The following is a 15,464-nucleotide window of genomic DNA, read 5'->3' as shown; positions in this document are numbered from 1 at the left end:
GCGGCTGTGCCAGTGCAGGTTTTCGTGTCATAATATAATAGTTCTGAAGTTTCAGGAGTGGCATAGTGCTTCGTTCTAGCAATAAAGCAAACAGCAATTGCATGAAGACTGTCGTCATCACTTTTCGGTGGAAACTACTTAAAATAAACCAGAGTATCCCATTTGGCTGGCTGGAAATGCAGGAATGTTCAGGAACAGTCTTGGTGTCAAGTGAATCACAGCTTGCATGGAAACATTACATGGAATCAGCACTAAGAAATTGGTTTTCGGGTCTATGCTAAGATGACATTCACTATGAGAGGGAGAGAGCTGTACTAGCCTATGAACAGGACGTATAGTGTTGGTATTGTTTCTGTCACAATAAGGACAAACACGTTCACCATTTACTACAAGTTATGTGTTGCAGATATCCTTCCGACTGGGATGAATGTTAGTATCCTCGTAGAATCAACTTGTGGGACTGAAGGATCAAATTAGGAATAAAGTATTTTGTGCTGAATTACATCCGTCTACAAGTATCCAAGCCACGACTGTGACAAAAACTTTCGCTACTATGAGCGTCTCCAAGTACATAATAGAAGCAAGAGAAATTTCTGGCTACAGGGGCACAAAAATTGGTGCCTATATGATGACACAAAACCTAAGCATCCCAACTTTGTCAAATCATCAATAAAAAATGGTTGTTGCTCATTTGAAAAAAAAATTATCCTACATAATCCTCCTGGTTAAAGTTTTCTGGACATCAAGAAACCATTTGAAGTCGCACTTGATTGTCATTCTCCTTGAATAATCTCACCTCGACTGCCAGTATCAACCAAAGATTCGCCAGCCCAACATAAGTATCATGGGGGTCTCAGCCAGCAGAAAAGTTGCAATCAAGCTGTGCCTACTTTTTCTTGACTAGCCATGTATGTCAAGTAAATATTCCACAAGAATGAAAAACCATTGCTTACCAGTGGCTGTCATCATGGAAAACACACAAGATAATATCTGTTAGTAGCTTGCAAGTAAAAGATATATGCCACAACAGTTTGGATTTCTTCAAGCACCTGAAGTAAAAGAAAAGGAGCAAAGCTGGAGTGGAAAAGAAAAAGGAGAAAAGGAAAAAGGTGTTTCAACATCAAATATCAATCCTAATCAACGCACTAATGTCTGTCCAAAAGACAACAGAACACTTGATCAGAAGCACAACCCTAGTAGATAATAAAACAATACATTCAGACATAAATCTCATAAATATACACAGGATGCTGACCTGTAAATGAACAGGAATGAACTTGAATGTCACAAAATCACAAACAGGCCAATACATAACACCACTGATCATGGTAGGGACCAAGTCACGCTTCAATCGAGCAACAATCTCTGGACCACTTTCACCTATAAAGCAACCACAAGAGAAGTCAGCTCTAATGACTTGTGATGCGATTGCAAAAGATACCAGCTTGCTCAGAAACTGTAATAAGCATTAAGAGTGCCTTCAATAATCAAATACCACGTTGACATCATGGATTAGATACACGTATAACATCAAATGCATGCAGGTGTTAAGAAGATAGTTGCATGTGCTTTCACAACTGCCACACCGATCACCCACTTTTGGATGGTCAACATTCTTCAAAATTTTTTGACATGATTTCAAAGCATTCCAGGATCTGAAATTCAACTATTATCACCACATCTTAAGATGTAAGAAATGTTGGGGTATTACTCTTTCTCAAGCAGCTTGAACTTTAGAAGAACAAGCAATTCAACAAATTAACAAGTATGGAACATCCACTTTCAACTCTTCTGCTCAATTATATCATTTACTAAACCTATAGAACACGCATGAGCCTAAAAGTTTTTAAATCAACCTAATAGCTGAAGTATATGCAGCTCCAGAGCATAAAGGAGAGGAAAATAATGCAGCCTACTCTATGTCATACATATCCACTCTGTCAACTGAGTTGACAGTTTTTCAAAATAAGCATGGTTGATATCTATTAGGTGATTATCAACTATAAACAGTAGGCCCTTCCTGAATATTATTTTCTTTTACAAGAACATATAATTGTGTGATAACATGAAACAGAGGATGATCAAAATTTTGGGGCAAACCTTACTTAGAAGTCTAAGTAGTTTCTCTTAGCTGTAGATCAATTTCATCATGAGAACTAATCAGAAAATATAAAAAGGCATACAAAGTCTCAGAATATGCTTACTCTCGTGTACAAATTGGCCTATAAGTTATCTAAAGTGATTATCCAAATTATATATGAGTATTTGGACTCGCATCTATAAAGTAGCACTTCCTACCAAAGACCACTCCTAATAGGTTGCACTTTGTAATTGACACATGAACGCATTGAATGTACACGACAATGCAGAGATCAAGAAACAATACTGTTATGATCACACTTCAAAACTAAGGGTACATTATCATATAGGGAAAACAAAATGAAAAGAAAAATAGATATAGAACTAGAAACATATGGGACCTTGTAATGCAGCATTTACAGAGAAGAAAATAACCGTCATGGTAGGTCCAAAGACAGCCTGTCCCAAAATAATCTTTTGCAGTGTTGTGATGAGATCACGCTTTGGGAGAACCCTTGAGACAAAGTTGAACCAGAAATGTAATGAAGGACCTAAAATTATCATCCCATATCCAGCCATTCGCAATGTCCTTACCAAATCATATGGCTCTGACGATTGCCGTACAATTGTCTGGCAAAAAATGTCTATGACAATAAGAAGAAGAACAAACAAAAAGTTTCCAAGAATAATCGTGTAAAACTTAGCCAAAGACATGACAAGTTCAGAGTTGATGGCTATGAAGCTTATAAATTACAGAATACACGTACTTTGGGACGTGCCTACTTAGACCAATTGAAGCAGAATAAATGAACAGAAACAATGTTGAGCAAATATAACTACAAAAGCAGTAGATACAGAGAACTCAAAAGTTGCAATCTTGGAACACAATTTTACAAATTAACTGAACTTTCATAGCCATCAACTCTGACAATTTTGGGTAAACAAAGTAGAAACATCAAAGAACCTCCAATTAGTTAACACTTGTAACTGTGATCACGGAACAAAGCTTCCAGATCGACAGGTGATGGGCACTCAATGAAATGCCCGGCAACACACCCGACTTCAAGCTACTTACTTCACAAGGAAAAACAGTTTTATTTACTACTAAGTAAACCATGCACAAGTTCATAATTCAACAAGCATCAGACTAGCTTACGAGACAATTAAACAACCCAATAACAGCAAAAAGGAAAAAGACCCCACTACTAAATCAGCCATTAATGTCACAACCAACAAAACTAAGAAAAAGTGAGCGAGAGAGCATAGCAACCTTCAGCTACTATGCAACTGCTCAGGACAAAAGAAAAAAGGTTGCTATCCCAAAAACAATGATCAAGAAATCAACTTTTTCAAGAAAAAAAAGAGCTTGACATTTTTCCGGGTGTGAATCTAAAATTACCTGAGACGATAAATCAGCAGCAGTATAAATAAATGCACAGGTAATGCTCTTGGTAATAATAGGTCGAGACTTGACCATGCCCAAGTACCAACTCACAAGCCCGAATTTAGACGACGTCGTAGAGGTGGACAACGCCGAAGAAACGATGGCTGGAGCTGGGAGCCCGAGTTCTTTGGCCTTATGGCTGAAACGGGAATGAGGTTTAGAGTGTTGAATTTGATGGTAGTGCTCTGATGGTTTGGTGGCGGAGTGCGAGACAGAGTAGTACTTCGTCCTCCATATGTTGCACACTGATTTTGCGGTGTGGGACTTGAGCCCATGTCTAATGAAGTCTGCTCTCATCTTGTTTGTCAAACGCATAAAAACCTAAACCTCGATTGTGTTTGGGGTTTTGAGTGATGGAAGAAGACGACTAGAGCCTACTTTAAGGAGGTTTCGTACGTACGAGCGAGAGGGGAGTTCATAGGAAGTTTGATGTGAATTTGGTGACTTTTTAATGATGTGGTTGGTTCTTTGGAGTTTTGACTAGTTTACTCTCGAGCATATATGTTGATTACACTCGCCTTTTTGTTTCTTCAGAATCTAGAAAAGTAATTCAAAATCTACGCTCACCGGTGAATTTGTTACATTTGCAGGTGCTAACAATCGTGTTTTTTTTTTTTTTTTATAGAAGTTGACCTTTGACCAAAAAAAAAAAAACGAGTGTTTTTGAGCTCACATGATAGAACTTCTCTTGTGCTTAAGGATGCTAAGAACTATTCGATTTCACAAGAAAAAATGCAATGAAAAATCATGTTGAAAATTTCCAACAATACTAACTAAAGTATATTAATAAGATAAAGGCTTGTTTTAACTAGAAACCTAGAAATTAGATGTTTGTTCTTTAAGAGATGTAAAATTAAAAGTGTGTAATTTTATGAAAAAATAATACTGCACGAAAGGTTAACCATAGAAAAGTACGTGTATTTTTGGAAAAAAAAAATGCGTTAAAGGTACACTAATTAAAATTTCAATAAAATAGTGCAAAATCAGAAAAATATTCAACTATAAATATTATTGTTCAACCAGCGAATATAATTGATTGATTATTATTGGACTACGAATATTCTTTTTTATTTTCTTGCTCACCTCTAATATGCACTTTGTCTACTACACATGCTCGTTATTAAAATTTCAATAAAATAGTGCAAAATCAGAAAAATATTCAACTATAAATATTATTGTTCAACCAGCGAATATAATTGATTGATTATTATTGGACTACGAATATTCTTTTTTATTTTCTTGCTCACCTCTAATATGCACTTTGTCTACTACACATGCTCGTTATTTTGCATAAAAGCACGCTTATAACTACAAGGCGTGTAATAAATTTAAAAATTTATATAAATATGAATAGTCTCGAAACAAATTTCGTTACTGCCAAACAACTAAAATTACAACCATTTATAAATAAAGAAGTAATGTTTATGTAACTTTGATTTGGAGGAGCTTGTTCCACAAACTTAAAAGTTAATCTTTATTTTATGTTCATTTATTACGACATGGTTTGTTCTTTTTCATGATTTGGTATTTGCAAATCTAGAAATAATTACGAGATGAAAAAGTACCCAAAAAGAAAAGGTACAAAAAGAACAAGTCGTTTTCATTCAACTGGCGGAAGCAGCGAGTACGCGTTCACTATAATGCGGCGGCTGCACGACCTTCATTGCCGTTGAACACAAAATCAATTTCGAATCTTTTAGTTTTGTGCGGCCCCGTATTACTATTTACTAGGAGGAGATCATCGCGCGATGCGCGATGGATGAATGGAATTATGCCCACTAATGCCTAATGTGTTTTTGAAATATTGTAATGCCAATGAATTAAAATAATAAAGATGTATTCCGGGTTGTGTTTTGAATAAGTATATGGGTAATTAAAATTTGAGGAAAAATAATAAGAAGATTGGAAAATGTGTAATGTAATGTGTTTAATAGTGCAATATGGAAATGCAGTGATGATTAGTAGGTGTGAAAGTGGTGATGATTAGTAGTGTAATATGTTCAATAAAAGTTGAATCCTTGATATAGCGAGCTCTCCCAATAACATAGCTATATCTTGAGATGTAGAACTCATATGACCATGACTCTTGAGGATTGTGTAACTTGTGGATGTCTAGAGAGACCTATAGTTGTTTGAGAAGATGCAATGCAAATGATAAATGTAAACAAAAGGTTGGTAGGCGCCAAAATCTATTAATAATTTATAAATAAAGTTGAATATTAGATAAGCATTTGTATGTAACGGAACACAATACATTATATTGTCCTTAATATTGGCAATTACTGAAGCCTCATTTGGATTCTGAGATTTTCCAGAATAATTTTAAAAATTGTTTTGATGCATTTTCAAATCATTGCGCATCTGTGGGATTATATCGGTCGTATTGCAATTATGCCTACGGTGATCGAACCATCTCCAAATATTGAAAACATATATATGCAAGCAGTAGTGAATCACAATTGGTATGAGATGGAGCACATGCTGTATAGCCACAACCTTGTATGTAACAAAATCAACCATAAATTCAGCTTTGGTATATTTGTTGGAACCATAGCTTTGCACTGTACAAAATTAAGGATGTTGTCATCTAATACCGTGATAAATTGTTGAAGCCAAACACTTCCTAATTGGAGAAAAACACAATTCAGTTGAAAGCAATAAAGCTATCATAGAAAAAAAATTTATGAGAAAGGAATTATTGAATAAGTAAAGAGGCCAATTGATCTCTAGACAATTGTTGATGTTCCCATAAATATATTTATACATGTATAATTTTGGATGATTACTAATCATCACCGGGGCAAGATTTATAAAAAAAAAAAAAAAGAAATTCAAACTGTCAAATGCACACTATTCGTGGTTGGAAAGATCTGATCTTGCGTCTTGATCATGCCAGTATAGGAAAAAAGCGAAAAAGCAGTCATCTCAAGTAGATAATCAACTTTTCGCACTCTTCATCCTAGAAATTCAGCCGCTAATTCTGTCAGAAGTACTATATCATCACAAATGATTATTTACAACAAGATCAATAAAAAGAATGTTAGGAGCAATTTGGAAATTTGAAATGTGACAATATTGTAAAACAGGTACACTGGAGTCATCTAACTGGTTTTCATCATTTTATAAGAACAAGGGTATGCGATGACTTAAAATTCAAAAATTCAAATTAAAACAGATTTCTAATAAAAACATAAAAATGTAATCCCCTAACAAGTTGTTCACGTTAACTGTTTAAACAACCAGCCAAATAGAAAGCTGAAACTCCCGTGAATTATATGAGACTATACCACTTACAAGTATAATGTTGCAGATTTAATATTGAAGGCCACCCTACTATTATGAGGTGAATCATTTTATGTTGTCAACTTACAATGAATCGACTCTAAACATTTCAAGCTGATGTAATCTAAAACACAAACTTTAAGAAAGGTAAAAAAATTACTTAACCCCGCGTACCAAAATCAACCATTTTTTAGAAAATTTTCTTTTGATTACTAATATTCGAATAAAATGCTAGGTCCTAATGAATGCTATACTGAAACTATTGTCAAATTTCAGCCCAATCTATAATATTCGAACAAAATGCTAGGTCCTAATCAATGCTACACTGAACAATAGTTTGTCAAATTCCAACTATTGCCAATCCCATTTCTCACCACAAATTCAATCTTGAAAGTTCTATTAACATACTAAACCACCTTTCCTATATGGGAAAACCAACCCAGATACAAAATAAAAAAAAAATTCTTTTGCGGCAAGACTTCACACTGAGTTGATAGAGCATCTTACCTTCATGGAACTTGTATGCAAAATTCAACAATGTTAAGCAAAAGTAGCAGTCTTCGATACCCCTTTATGTCAACATAATGCAAACCATAAAAATGGTTTTACCTGGGAACAGAATGTTAAAAGACATAAGAGCGTCGGCATAAAAACCTTAATCTACTGTTTGTTTCTTAATGACTATACCAACAAAATTATAAACAATAATATTTTCCAATCATATCAGAGTTACCATTTTGGAAAATGATCAATGGTTCTCAAAAAGACAGAACAAAGGATCTTCTATATTTGCACTTGTCAAACCAGAAAATACATTATTCACATAATTTAATACATTATTCGAGAAGAAGAAAGAGATGTAAATTTTTAAAGCCAATGTCACCATTGAATTTGAGAATAAGAAGCAAAAACACCAAAAACATGAGAATTTTGATACATTGATGACCACTTAACTCCTTTTTTATCTCAATCAACTTCCAGTGATTCTAGAATTCTACTGATTTAAAAAACATTGAAATGACATATAAATAATTTTAAAAAATAATACAATGATGAAACTAATAATAAAGGACAAAGTACAAAATATGACTACTGAAGTATCCAATCATGAACAAGCTAATGGAAAACTTTTAAGGGAACAACGTTTATGATAATTAGTTGTCCTTTTTCTTCTCCAAATTTTTCTGCAATGCAAAACGTAAAACCAAGCTTTGATGTTACAAGCTGTAGCCCTTGTTCACTGCACGATAACCCAATTAAATGCAATTGCGAGGCTGACTTTGTTCCTTTTTATTTCTTCTTTTCCTTTTTTACTTCCTAAGAAAATATCAACCAGTTCACATGGGAGTGAAAAATAATCATAATAAGTTCAAAATGGCCCCAATTATAAAATACTGTATGAAGCTTTTTCAAAAATTTAGAAGAGGAAATGTGAATCATAGTTTAAGTGAGGAAACACTGAGTATGTTTAATATGTCGAGTCATTCCCATCCAAATCACTGATTTTCCTATTTATATCAATTCGAAGAGAACAACATACCAACAGATTAGTATATTGATTCAATTCATCCATTTCCTCCTTTTAGCCGTCACAAAGTAAAAATAACAACTAATTCAATGGAGCATCTTCAACCAAATAAATGTATTATTTACAAACAATGGAGCCTCATTGACATCAATACCAAACTACTAACTTTAAGAAATTGCTTCCTATGTGGTGGATTTTTTCAAAGGCGTCAGTCACCACAGCTTCAGAAAAATATACTCTGCGTCCAAAAATTGTATGTCATAGAAAAATTGTTTCGCATTAATCTGTTGCAAGTTTCAACCACGAAAACTTTCTCCAGGAAAAGTAATGTGCACGAGAAATTCTACCACTGGTGCAAATTTCCCCACATCATATCAAAGTAAAGAGTGAGAAATCAATGCTTAAATCAATGGAAGAATAGTATTTCAGATCTCTGGGTTATTAATCGAAAGATTAACAAATCTTAGCAGGAAAAATGTCTTTCTTTTTTAAATAAAGGAAACTGTAAAACTTTAGGGAAATATTGGAGCTTACCAATTAAGATGATTTCTGTGTCTCATGCGTTTAGTAGCTTCATATCCAGACCAATTCTAACAAGGGGAAAAAATCAATTAGAATCATATAATTGAAAAAAGGAAAGAGAAGAAAGGGAAAAGGGGGGAAGGGGGAAACCGGAGGGAAAAACAGAGAAAAAAGGACCAAATAAAAAACAACAAAAAGGAACAAAGGAACAAAGAAATGAAAAGAAAAATGGAAGGGGAGAGGAGAGGAGCTCTGGAGAGCAACGAAGCGGCAGAGATGAATAAACTTTTGACTTGAAATATATAAAAAAAAACATAAATTAGGAACAAAAAGAAACCAGGAAAAATTTCTTATAAAGGCATTAGATCGGGAAAAGTTCCAAAAAAATTTCTCAAATTTGTTAAATCCTTTTTAACACTTTTTGGCCAAGAGCAAAATTGAGATACAAATATGGCAAGAGAAGGAAGAATACCAGGCAAAAGAAAGGGGGGAAAAAGAGCAAAACTAACAACGTGTTTTAGAACACAATTTTAAAAAAAGGAAAAAAAATCTTACAGAGTCTCACAAGAATGTTGGAAGAGATTCCAAAATTTTCACCTGCAATATCACAAATAAATACGAATTAGATTAGATCAGGCAACTAAACCTAAAAAGAAAAATAGAAGGCTAGAGAAATCAGGGAGGGAAAGAAAAAAAATACCAACCATATGTTTTGGTCCTGATGTTGCCGGTCATGGAGAAGAAGAGAGCTAGAAGGGCTCTGGGGTGGTTGATGAAAATGAAGAAGAAAAGAGAGAGATGGTCTCAGAGAGAGAGAGAGAGAGAGAGAGACAGAGGAGAATAGCGGAGAACAGCGATGAACAAAGGAGAAAGAGAACCTTGTAAATTGTGATGCATCGAGCCATGTGCTAGTCCCATCCTCGACAGAATGCGTCAGAAAGAAAGAAAACCAATGCAACAATCAGCAGGCGTCCAATTCTAACACGGGCTGGACGACCATCAATTCGGAATTCCCACGGGCCGGACGACCACCAATCAACCAATGCAAGCAAGCCACGTCAGCAATTGAAGCCCAATTGAAAACAATGGCATTCCCCAATAGACTAGATATGTTAACTACTAATAAAAGTACACTGGCGTCCAGGACAAGAGAACCATCGGGTGCACTCCACCGGTGAGTCAGCATTTTTGAGCTTCGACACGACTACGCCTCTACCATCCCTCCACTAACACGTCTCCCCCGTTGCTTGCTCAAAACTTTTGCTGTTAACGTTTTTGCTTATACCAAATCTGAAGTTTGACCAACAGCCGACAGCATATCCGCAGATTAATTCCGTTGGTTTATCAATTATTAACTATTTTTTTTAAGTTTTCAAAATTTCCACGTTCGCTTCTCCCATATAACCAGTGGTTTACTGGCAATTTCATTCGCATGAATAAATATCAAAATCTTATGAGCGCCAAGCCAAGTTAAACCAGGGAAGAAAAAGCAGCAGAATGAAGAAGATAAAACCAATGAAAGATGCAGCAAAATGCGCTAAAAGAAGTTTCAGTTACAATAACAATCATAGCTATAAAAAAGTCGGTCCAGTCTGACGGTTAAACCGACCAATTCGATGAACCAGTCATAGGACTGAACTGGATCGTTAATTAAATCGGTTAAGCAACAAATTCGTTAAGCAATTAATGACTTGAAAGTTCAACTGGTAATTGAATAAAGGCCTTCGGTTTGAATTGTTGGCTGATTGTCAACATAAAAATTTTATTATTTTTATAATTTAAATATATATTATTATGTTATATAATATAACTATTGTACAACTCGCTGTTGAACCGTCCAAATTGCAATTGAACCAATGACCCGATGAACTGATCGCCTCATCGGGTCAAATTTCAAGCTGAATTTAATATCTATGATATCAATAAAATTGCCAATTAAATTCAAGTAGCACAAGATGATTCACAAAGACGGTTTAGATTGCCATTTTTAGCAAAAAAATTGTTTGAAATATTCTCTTATACATTTCTCTATTTTTTTTTTTATCTTACATAAATCACATTGCTATAATATATAGAACTCCAAAAATTTGCAATTCAAACAACTATGCTTGCAAATCCAAAAGTAGAGCTCATTAACACGTCTTGTTAATTAACTCCTTTAATGGCTTGATTAGCAATATGCAGCTGTGTAGATAAGGAATAAACAACAAAATCTAGTCTTTACTAACTCCATTCTCAAGCCCAGACAGGCAATATAAGGATGTAAAGGCATGTATACCACAATTTTATTATCACACAAGGCATGCCAAATACCAATACACTGAAAGCAACCTCTATTTCATCTTCAGATCAGCAGGATCTGCCAGGTGAGATTACAACTTCTTGTTTCACTTCTAGCTTTATTAAACCTGTTAATACCTCTTGAAACTTGCGCTGTTCTACAATACTTTTTTCACTGCTACAGTACACAATCCAAAGATACGTTTTAAGGGGTTCCTGTAATTTGTTGATCTTCAGCATTTGAAGCTAATCAAGCATAAGTCTTTTTTCAGCATCCAAAGTCATACGGCACCAATCCTTTCAGCTCAGGTCCTTTCAGCTTGTTGTTTGCATAACTGAAAATCAAAAGCATCAGGATGACAACCTTGCATATCATGCTTGTATGCATAATCCAGGAATCAGCTAGTGAACATTATGTATTGCTATTTTTAGATAAAATCCCAATTAACATTTGTTTGGATTGCTATTTTTTTGGAATTTTTATAGAAAAATGCACTGTAGCAATTTGATGTATGTATGTAAGGTAAAAGATGATTAAGTTTGTCCGCACTTTCCAAGACGAAGGAAATAAATCTGTACTGGTATAGGAAGTTCTACGAACAGTTAAGGGGCAAGAGAAGGATTTAAAGGTTTTCTTTCCAACTGAATCTTCTATAACATCTCAAGGTGATGGGTAATCTAAATCAAGATAACTAGCTCGAGTTTCTTCAAAATCTTCAAGGATATTTAAAGAAAATTATCAGCCCACCACAAGGAGGTGGATCGTTTATTATTGCACACAGCACTAAGAATGATTTCAAACACTGAACTTAAATTTGGTCCCGACTCTACGTAGCTTGGGTTCAATGGAAGGAAAAAGAAATGAATGGTTTTTGACCCTTTTTTTTTTTTTTTTGTCGTAACGGCACATGTCTAGCCTACTCCTACTCCTAGGGGGGCAGGGGGGAAGGGGGAGGAATCTACTCTATGGGAAAGCCCAACTGAGCTGGAGGAATCTGACGGGGACTGAAAAACCATCAGACCAGACGGGTGCACCACACACCCGTATAGATTTAGAACATACCTCATATTGAGACATTGATGGGAGGCAAAATTTGAACCCTTGACCTCCCACATCACAATTAATATAGTAGCCAACTCCTCTAAAAACTCATTGAGATGGTTTTTGACCGATTAAAAACTCATATTGCGTGCCTATCTAATTTCCTTACCAAAAATATGTCCATCCAAACAGTGGACAGCCACGGTATCAGATACTAGATTAGGCATCACTTGGAAAGACAAAAAACTTGACTAGAGCTAGAAGATTGCTGTGGCTGGTGTCTTGGCAAGAAGCGAAGTGGTAATAGAAACAAATACCTTTCCATGGGAAAACTGCCAAATGGGCCGTCAACCGGAATTGTTCCACAAAGATCGTTGTTAGAAACATCACTGCAGATTCAAAGTTCATAGCATGACTCGTACAGGAATGGAGAACGGAAGGAATCTTTTTCTTGATTCAAGTAAAATGAAAGCACTCTCTAGTGTCTACTACTTACAAAACTTTAAGATTGGATAGTTTTGTGAGTTCCCTGGGAATTGATCCTGTCAGCTTGTTGTCATTTAGTCGTCTGTAACATGAAATATGATGTTTCAATCAACAATGTACCTATAACTAAGAAATATTGAGAATTTTAAATGTATCTCTATTTAGTGAAATTGATACTTACAAAAATCTTAAAGACTTCAACTTCGCAAAGGACTTGGGGATTTTTCCCTCAAACTTGTTGCCATAGAGATCCATGCTTATAAGGCTTTCCAAATTACCTAACTCCTTTGGGATCTTCCCAATTATATTGTTCCTATATAATTCCCTGCAATTCACACACAAATTTACACCACGTCACACGAAAGCATAAAGTAGAACGTTAAAGAATGCGCAACCAATATTTGGCTTTGCCAGCAGCAATCAAGATTTTCTCATACAATAAAGTTGAGAACTTCCCCTTCTTCTTGCCTCCCTTTCCTCCCAATCACATGCTTTTACGAATGATTTAAATGTGTCCAAAAGAAACAAATTAAGCTGCTATTGTGAACAACATAAGAAATGTGACACAGAAAGGTCCGTTTTAACTTCATTCACCATGCAAAACAGAAAGCCACTTTATACCACATGCAAATGACAGGTACTCATAAGTCCCATATAGCTTATTAACTAGGAATTTTAGAGCTTAAGTTAATAAAGAGCATACAAGTACTGCAGGTGCTTGAGTTCACCAAGCTCCCGTCCCAAGCTTCCAGAGATGTTAGAATTACCCAAATCCCTGCAATATAACCGAGACAAAGAACCCACACCACTAATCAACCAGAGTAATAAAACTGTGGAAGTAGCTTAAACAAATCAGAAACGTGCAGAACACGATCAGCGATGTGATGTTGCAGAAAATTAATCAGGGGATTAAAGATCTCTTACAAACGAACAACATGGTTGTTGGAGTCACATGTGACATGAAACCAAGTACAAGGATTAACCAGAGTAGGGTCCCAGCTCTGCAGAACATTTTTGGGGTCAAAAAGTCTGCTTCTCAGAGCATGCAAAGCATTTCCTGAAATTTAAAACACATCCATCAAGAGTTCAGGAAATTTATGTAGCATATAAATTATTGATAACAATCTAAAGTAAGAACCAAAACCCTGAAAAGAAAGATTTAGAACATAATGAAAATCAAATAATTCGAGAAAAATAAAGCCCATAACGAAAGAAATAGAGGGTCAGCTTTGGATAGGCAGTTTTGCACCTTCAGAGTTGGTTGAGAGGGTGGGAGAGAAGACGAGGAAAAGGGGAAGGACAAAGATGAAAAGGGCAGAAGGAAAAGCCATTGAAGAGAGAGGGAGATAGATGGTGGAGCAGAAGCAGAGAAGGTGAAAATACTTGTACAAAGAAAGAAATAAGAATGGGATTTTGGGGGGGGGGGGGGGGGGGGGGTGCGGGGGTGTCCGCGGGGGCTGTGAGGGGACTTGGAAAAAGTCAGTCAGTCAGCTGATGGGTTGGGCCCCACCTTGCCTTGCCGGGGAACAAGTAGTTGGGTCAATTCAACTTTGGAAGCACAAGCTCTAAGACTAATACTAAAGCACTTTAGATGCAGATTCAAAGTTCAAACATTATGGTAACTGTTATGGAGGACAGAAAAGGACAACCCAGCTGAGGTGGTAGAAAGCAAGGAACAAGCAACAACTCCACTGAAAAGGAAAACAGGGGAAGTCGCGTTACGGTCTTGACCCATGAGTTCCGCTCTTATGATGACTGAGTCTGAATTTTCGCTGGGGCTGGGGACCGCTGGCACTAAATCCATTATTTGGTTCTAAATTATTTATTTGCATTACAAATATAATTTTTAATATATTTTTGGGAAATTTGTCAAATTGGTCCCTAACATTTACCAAAAACACTTTTTTAGTCCTTTACATATAAAATCAGCCAAAATGGTCCTTCACATTTAAATTGTGAGCCAATGTGGTCCTATTGCTCGTTTTTGCTCATTTCTCCGGTTAAAAATAGCACGCCTCTCTCACGTGATCATATTTTTAGGGGCAAAACCGGAAACACATTTCATTACCTGTTAAAAGTAAAAGGTGTGGACAACCGCCAAAATACACATTTCACCTTTGGCCCTCAAAGTTTCAAGAAACCCTAAATTGCATCCCACCGCCACGCCCTCAACTGACTCAGCCGCCTCCTCCCTCGCTATCCCTTCTCCTCTCTCCACTGTCCGTCCTCCCCCTCCCCCTCCCCCTCCTCATCGCCAGCATTTCTCCAACCTCCGGCAAGCTCTCTCCTTCGACGATGATATTGATGCGAGGGACTCGCAAGACGAGGGAGAGAATGAGGAAGAGCACCAGGAGGACGAGGAGGAGCTTCTCGAGCTGGAGCCCCGAATCGGATCTTGCCGGGTCCGGGAAGCTGCCGATGAGTTGTCTGTGGGAGGTGTTGAGGAGGCTCCTGCCTCCAACACTGTTGTCGGCGGCCAGGGTTTGCAAAGGATGGAGGGACACGAGTAAGCGGCTTTGGCGGGTGGCGGAGGAGCTGAGGCTTAGGGTTCCAGCTAAGGCCCAAATTGGATTCGTGGGATCGATGTTGCACAAATGTCCTGGACTTGTTAGACTCTCACTTAGAATGGAAAGGTTAGGACTTTCGGATATAAGTAAACAAGAACCAGATCTATGGATTCATTAAGCACATCACTTATACAGGAGAATTACAAAATAATTTTCGCCACCATTCGGGGATGCAATTCAGGTTTCTTGAAACTTTGAGGGCCAAAGGTGAAATGTGTATTTTGGTGGTTGTCC

At 36.5% G+C, this 15,464-nt stretch overlaps 2 protein-coding genes and 1 long non-coding RNA gene across 6 annotated transcripts; all 3 read right to left on the bottom strand.

The window, feature by feature from the left end:
• Nucleotides 1-452: 452 nt before the first annotated feature.
• On the bottom strand, nucleotides 453-4,070 carry LOC113731509 (protein SYM1-like). Its single transcript, XM_027256812.2, has 4 exons — nucleotides 3,479-4,070; nucleotides 2,481-2,709; nucleotides 1,256-1,380; nucleotides 453-959 (listed from the first exon to the last, which is right to left on the bottom strand). Exons 1-4 carry the CDS (start codon nucleotides 3,836-3,838, stop codon nucleotides 876-878), a joined length of 798 nt encoding a protein of 265 aa, XP_027112613.1. The 5' UTR covers nucleotides 3,839-4,070; the 3' UTR covers nucleotides 453-875.
• A 2,133-nt stretch (nucleotides 4,071-6,203) lies between these two features.
• Nucleotides 6,204-9,951, bottom strand: LOC113731507 (uncharacterized). 4 transcript variants are annotated; one of them, XR_003458539.2, is made up of 5 exons: nucleotides 9,560-9,951; nucleotides 9,411-9,452; nucleotides 8,868-8,923; nucleotides 7,313-7,414; nucleotides 6,204-6,515 (listed from the first exon to the last, which is right to left on the bottom strand). It is a non-coding gene; the product is annotated as an uncharacterized lncRNA (long non-coding RNA). The 4 variants fall into 4 exon arrangements; XR_011840325.1 differs by having other exon boundaries at nucleotides 6,204-6,482; XR_003458540.2 differs by having other exon boundaries at nucleotides 6,204-6,503; nucleotides 9,560-9,948.
• A 1,159-nt stretch (nucleotides 9,952-11,110) lies between these two features.
• On the bottom strand, nucleotides 11,111-14,070 carry LOC113731505 (leucine-rich repeat protein 2-like). The gene is made up of 7 exons (XM_027256810.2): nucleotides 13,913-14,070; nucleotides 13,588-13,720; nucleotides 13,367-13,438; nucleotides 12,845-12,988; nucleotides 12,674-12,745; nucleotides 12,495-12,566; nucleotides 11,111-11,470 (listed from the first exon to the last, which is right to left on the bottom strand). Exons 1-7 carry the CDS (start codon nucleotides 13,992-13,994, stop codon nucleotides 11,404-11,406), a joined length of 642 nt encoding a protein of 213 aa, XP_027112611.1. The 5' UTR covers nucleotides 13,995-14,070; the 3' UTR covers nucleotides 11,111-11,403.
• Nucleotides 14,071-15,464: the final 1,394 nt, after the last annotated feature.

Source organism: Coffea arabica, chromosome 2e (assembly GCF_036785885.1).
Source record: "Coffea arabica cultivar ET-39 chromosome 2e, Coffea Arabica ET-39 HiFi, whole genome shotgun sequence".
NCBI classification, from domain to species: domain Eukaryota; kingdom Viridiplantae; phylum Streptophyta; class Magnoliopsida; order Gentianales; family Rubiaceae; genus Coffea; species Coffea arabica.
This window is presented reverse-complemented; position numbering and strand designations above follow the sequence as displayed.

What these genes read in the sequence shown, in the direction of transcription:
- LOC113731505 (XM_027256810.2), bottom strand. Translation starts at nt 13,994, where the DNA reads ATGGCTTTTCCTTCTGCCCTTTTCATCTTTGTCCTTCCCCTTTTCCTC. An exon ending in CCTCTCAACCAACTCTGAAG is followed by an intron (nt 13,721 to 13,912) that starts GTGCAAAACTGC and finishes TTTAAATTTCAG; the next exon opens with GAAATGCTTTGCATGCTCTG. An exon ending in CTATCCAATCTTAAAGTTTT is followed by an intron (nt 12,567 to 12,673) that starts GTAAGTAGTAGA and finishes TTGAATCTGCAG; the next exon opens with TGATGTTTCTAACAACGATC.
- LOC113731509 (XM_027256812.2), bottom strand. Translation starts at nt 3,838, where the DNA reads ATGCGTTTGACAAACAAGATGAGAGCAGACTTCATTAGACATGGGCTC. An exon ending in CTGCTGATTTATCGTCTCAG is followed by an intron (nt 2,710 to 3,478) that starts GTAATTTTAGAT and finishes ATTTTTTGCCAG; the next exon opens with ACAATTGTACGGCAATCGTC. An exon ending in TGTAAATGCTGCATTACAAG is followed by an intron (nt 1,381 to 2,480) that starts GTCCCATATGTT and finishes GTTGCTTTATAG; the next exon opens with GTGAAAGTGGTCCAGAGATT.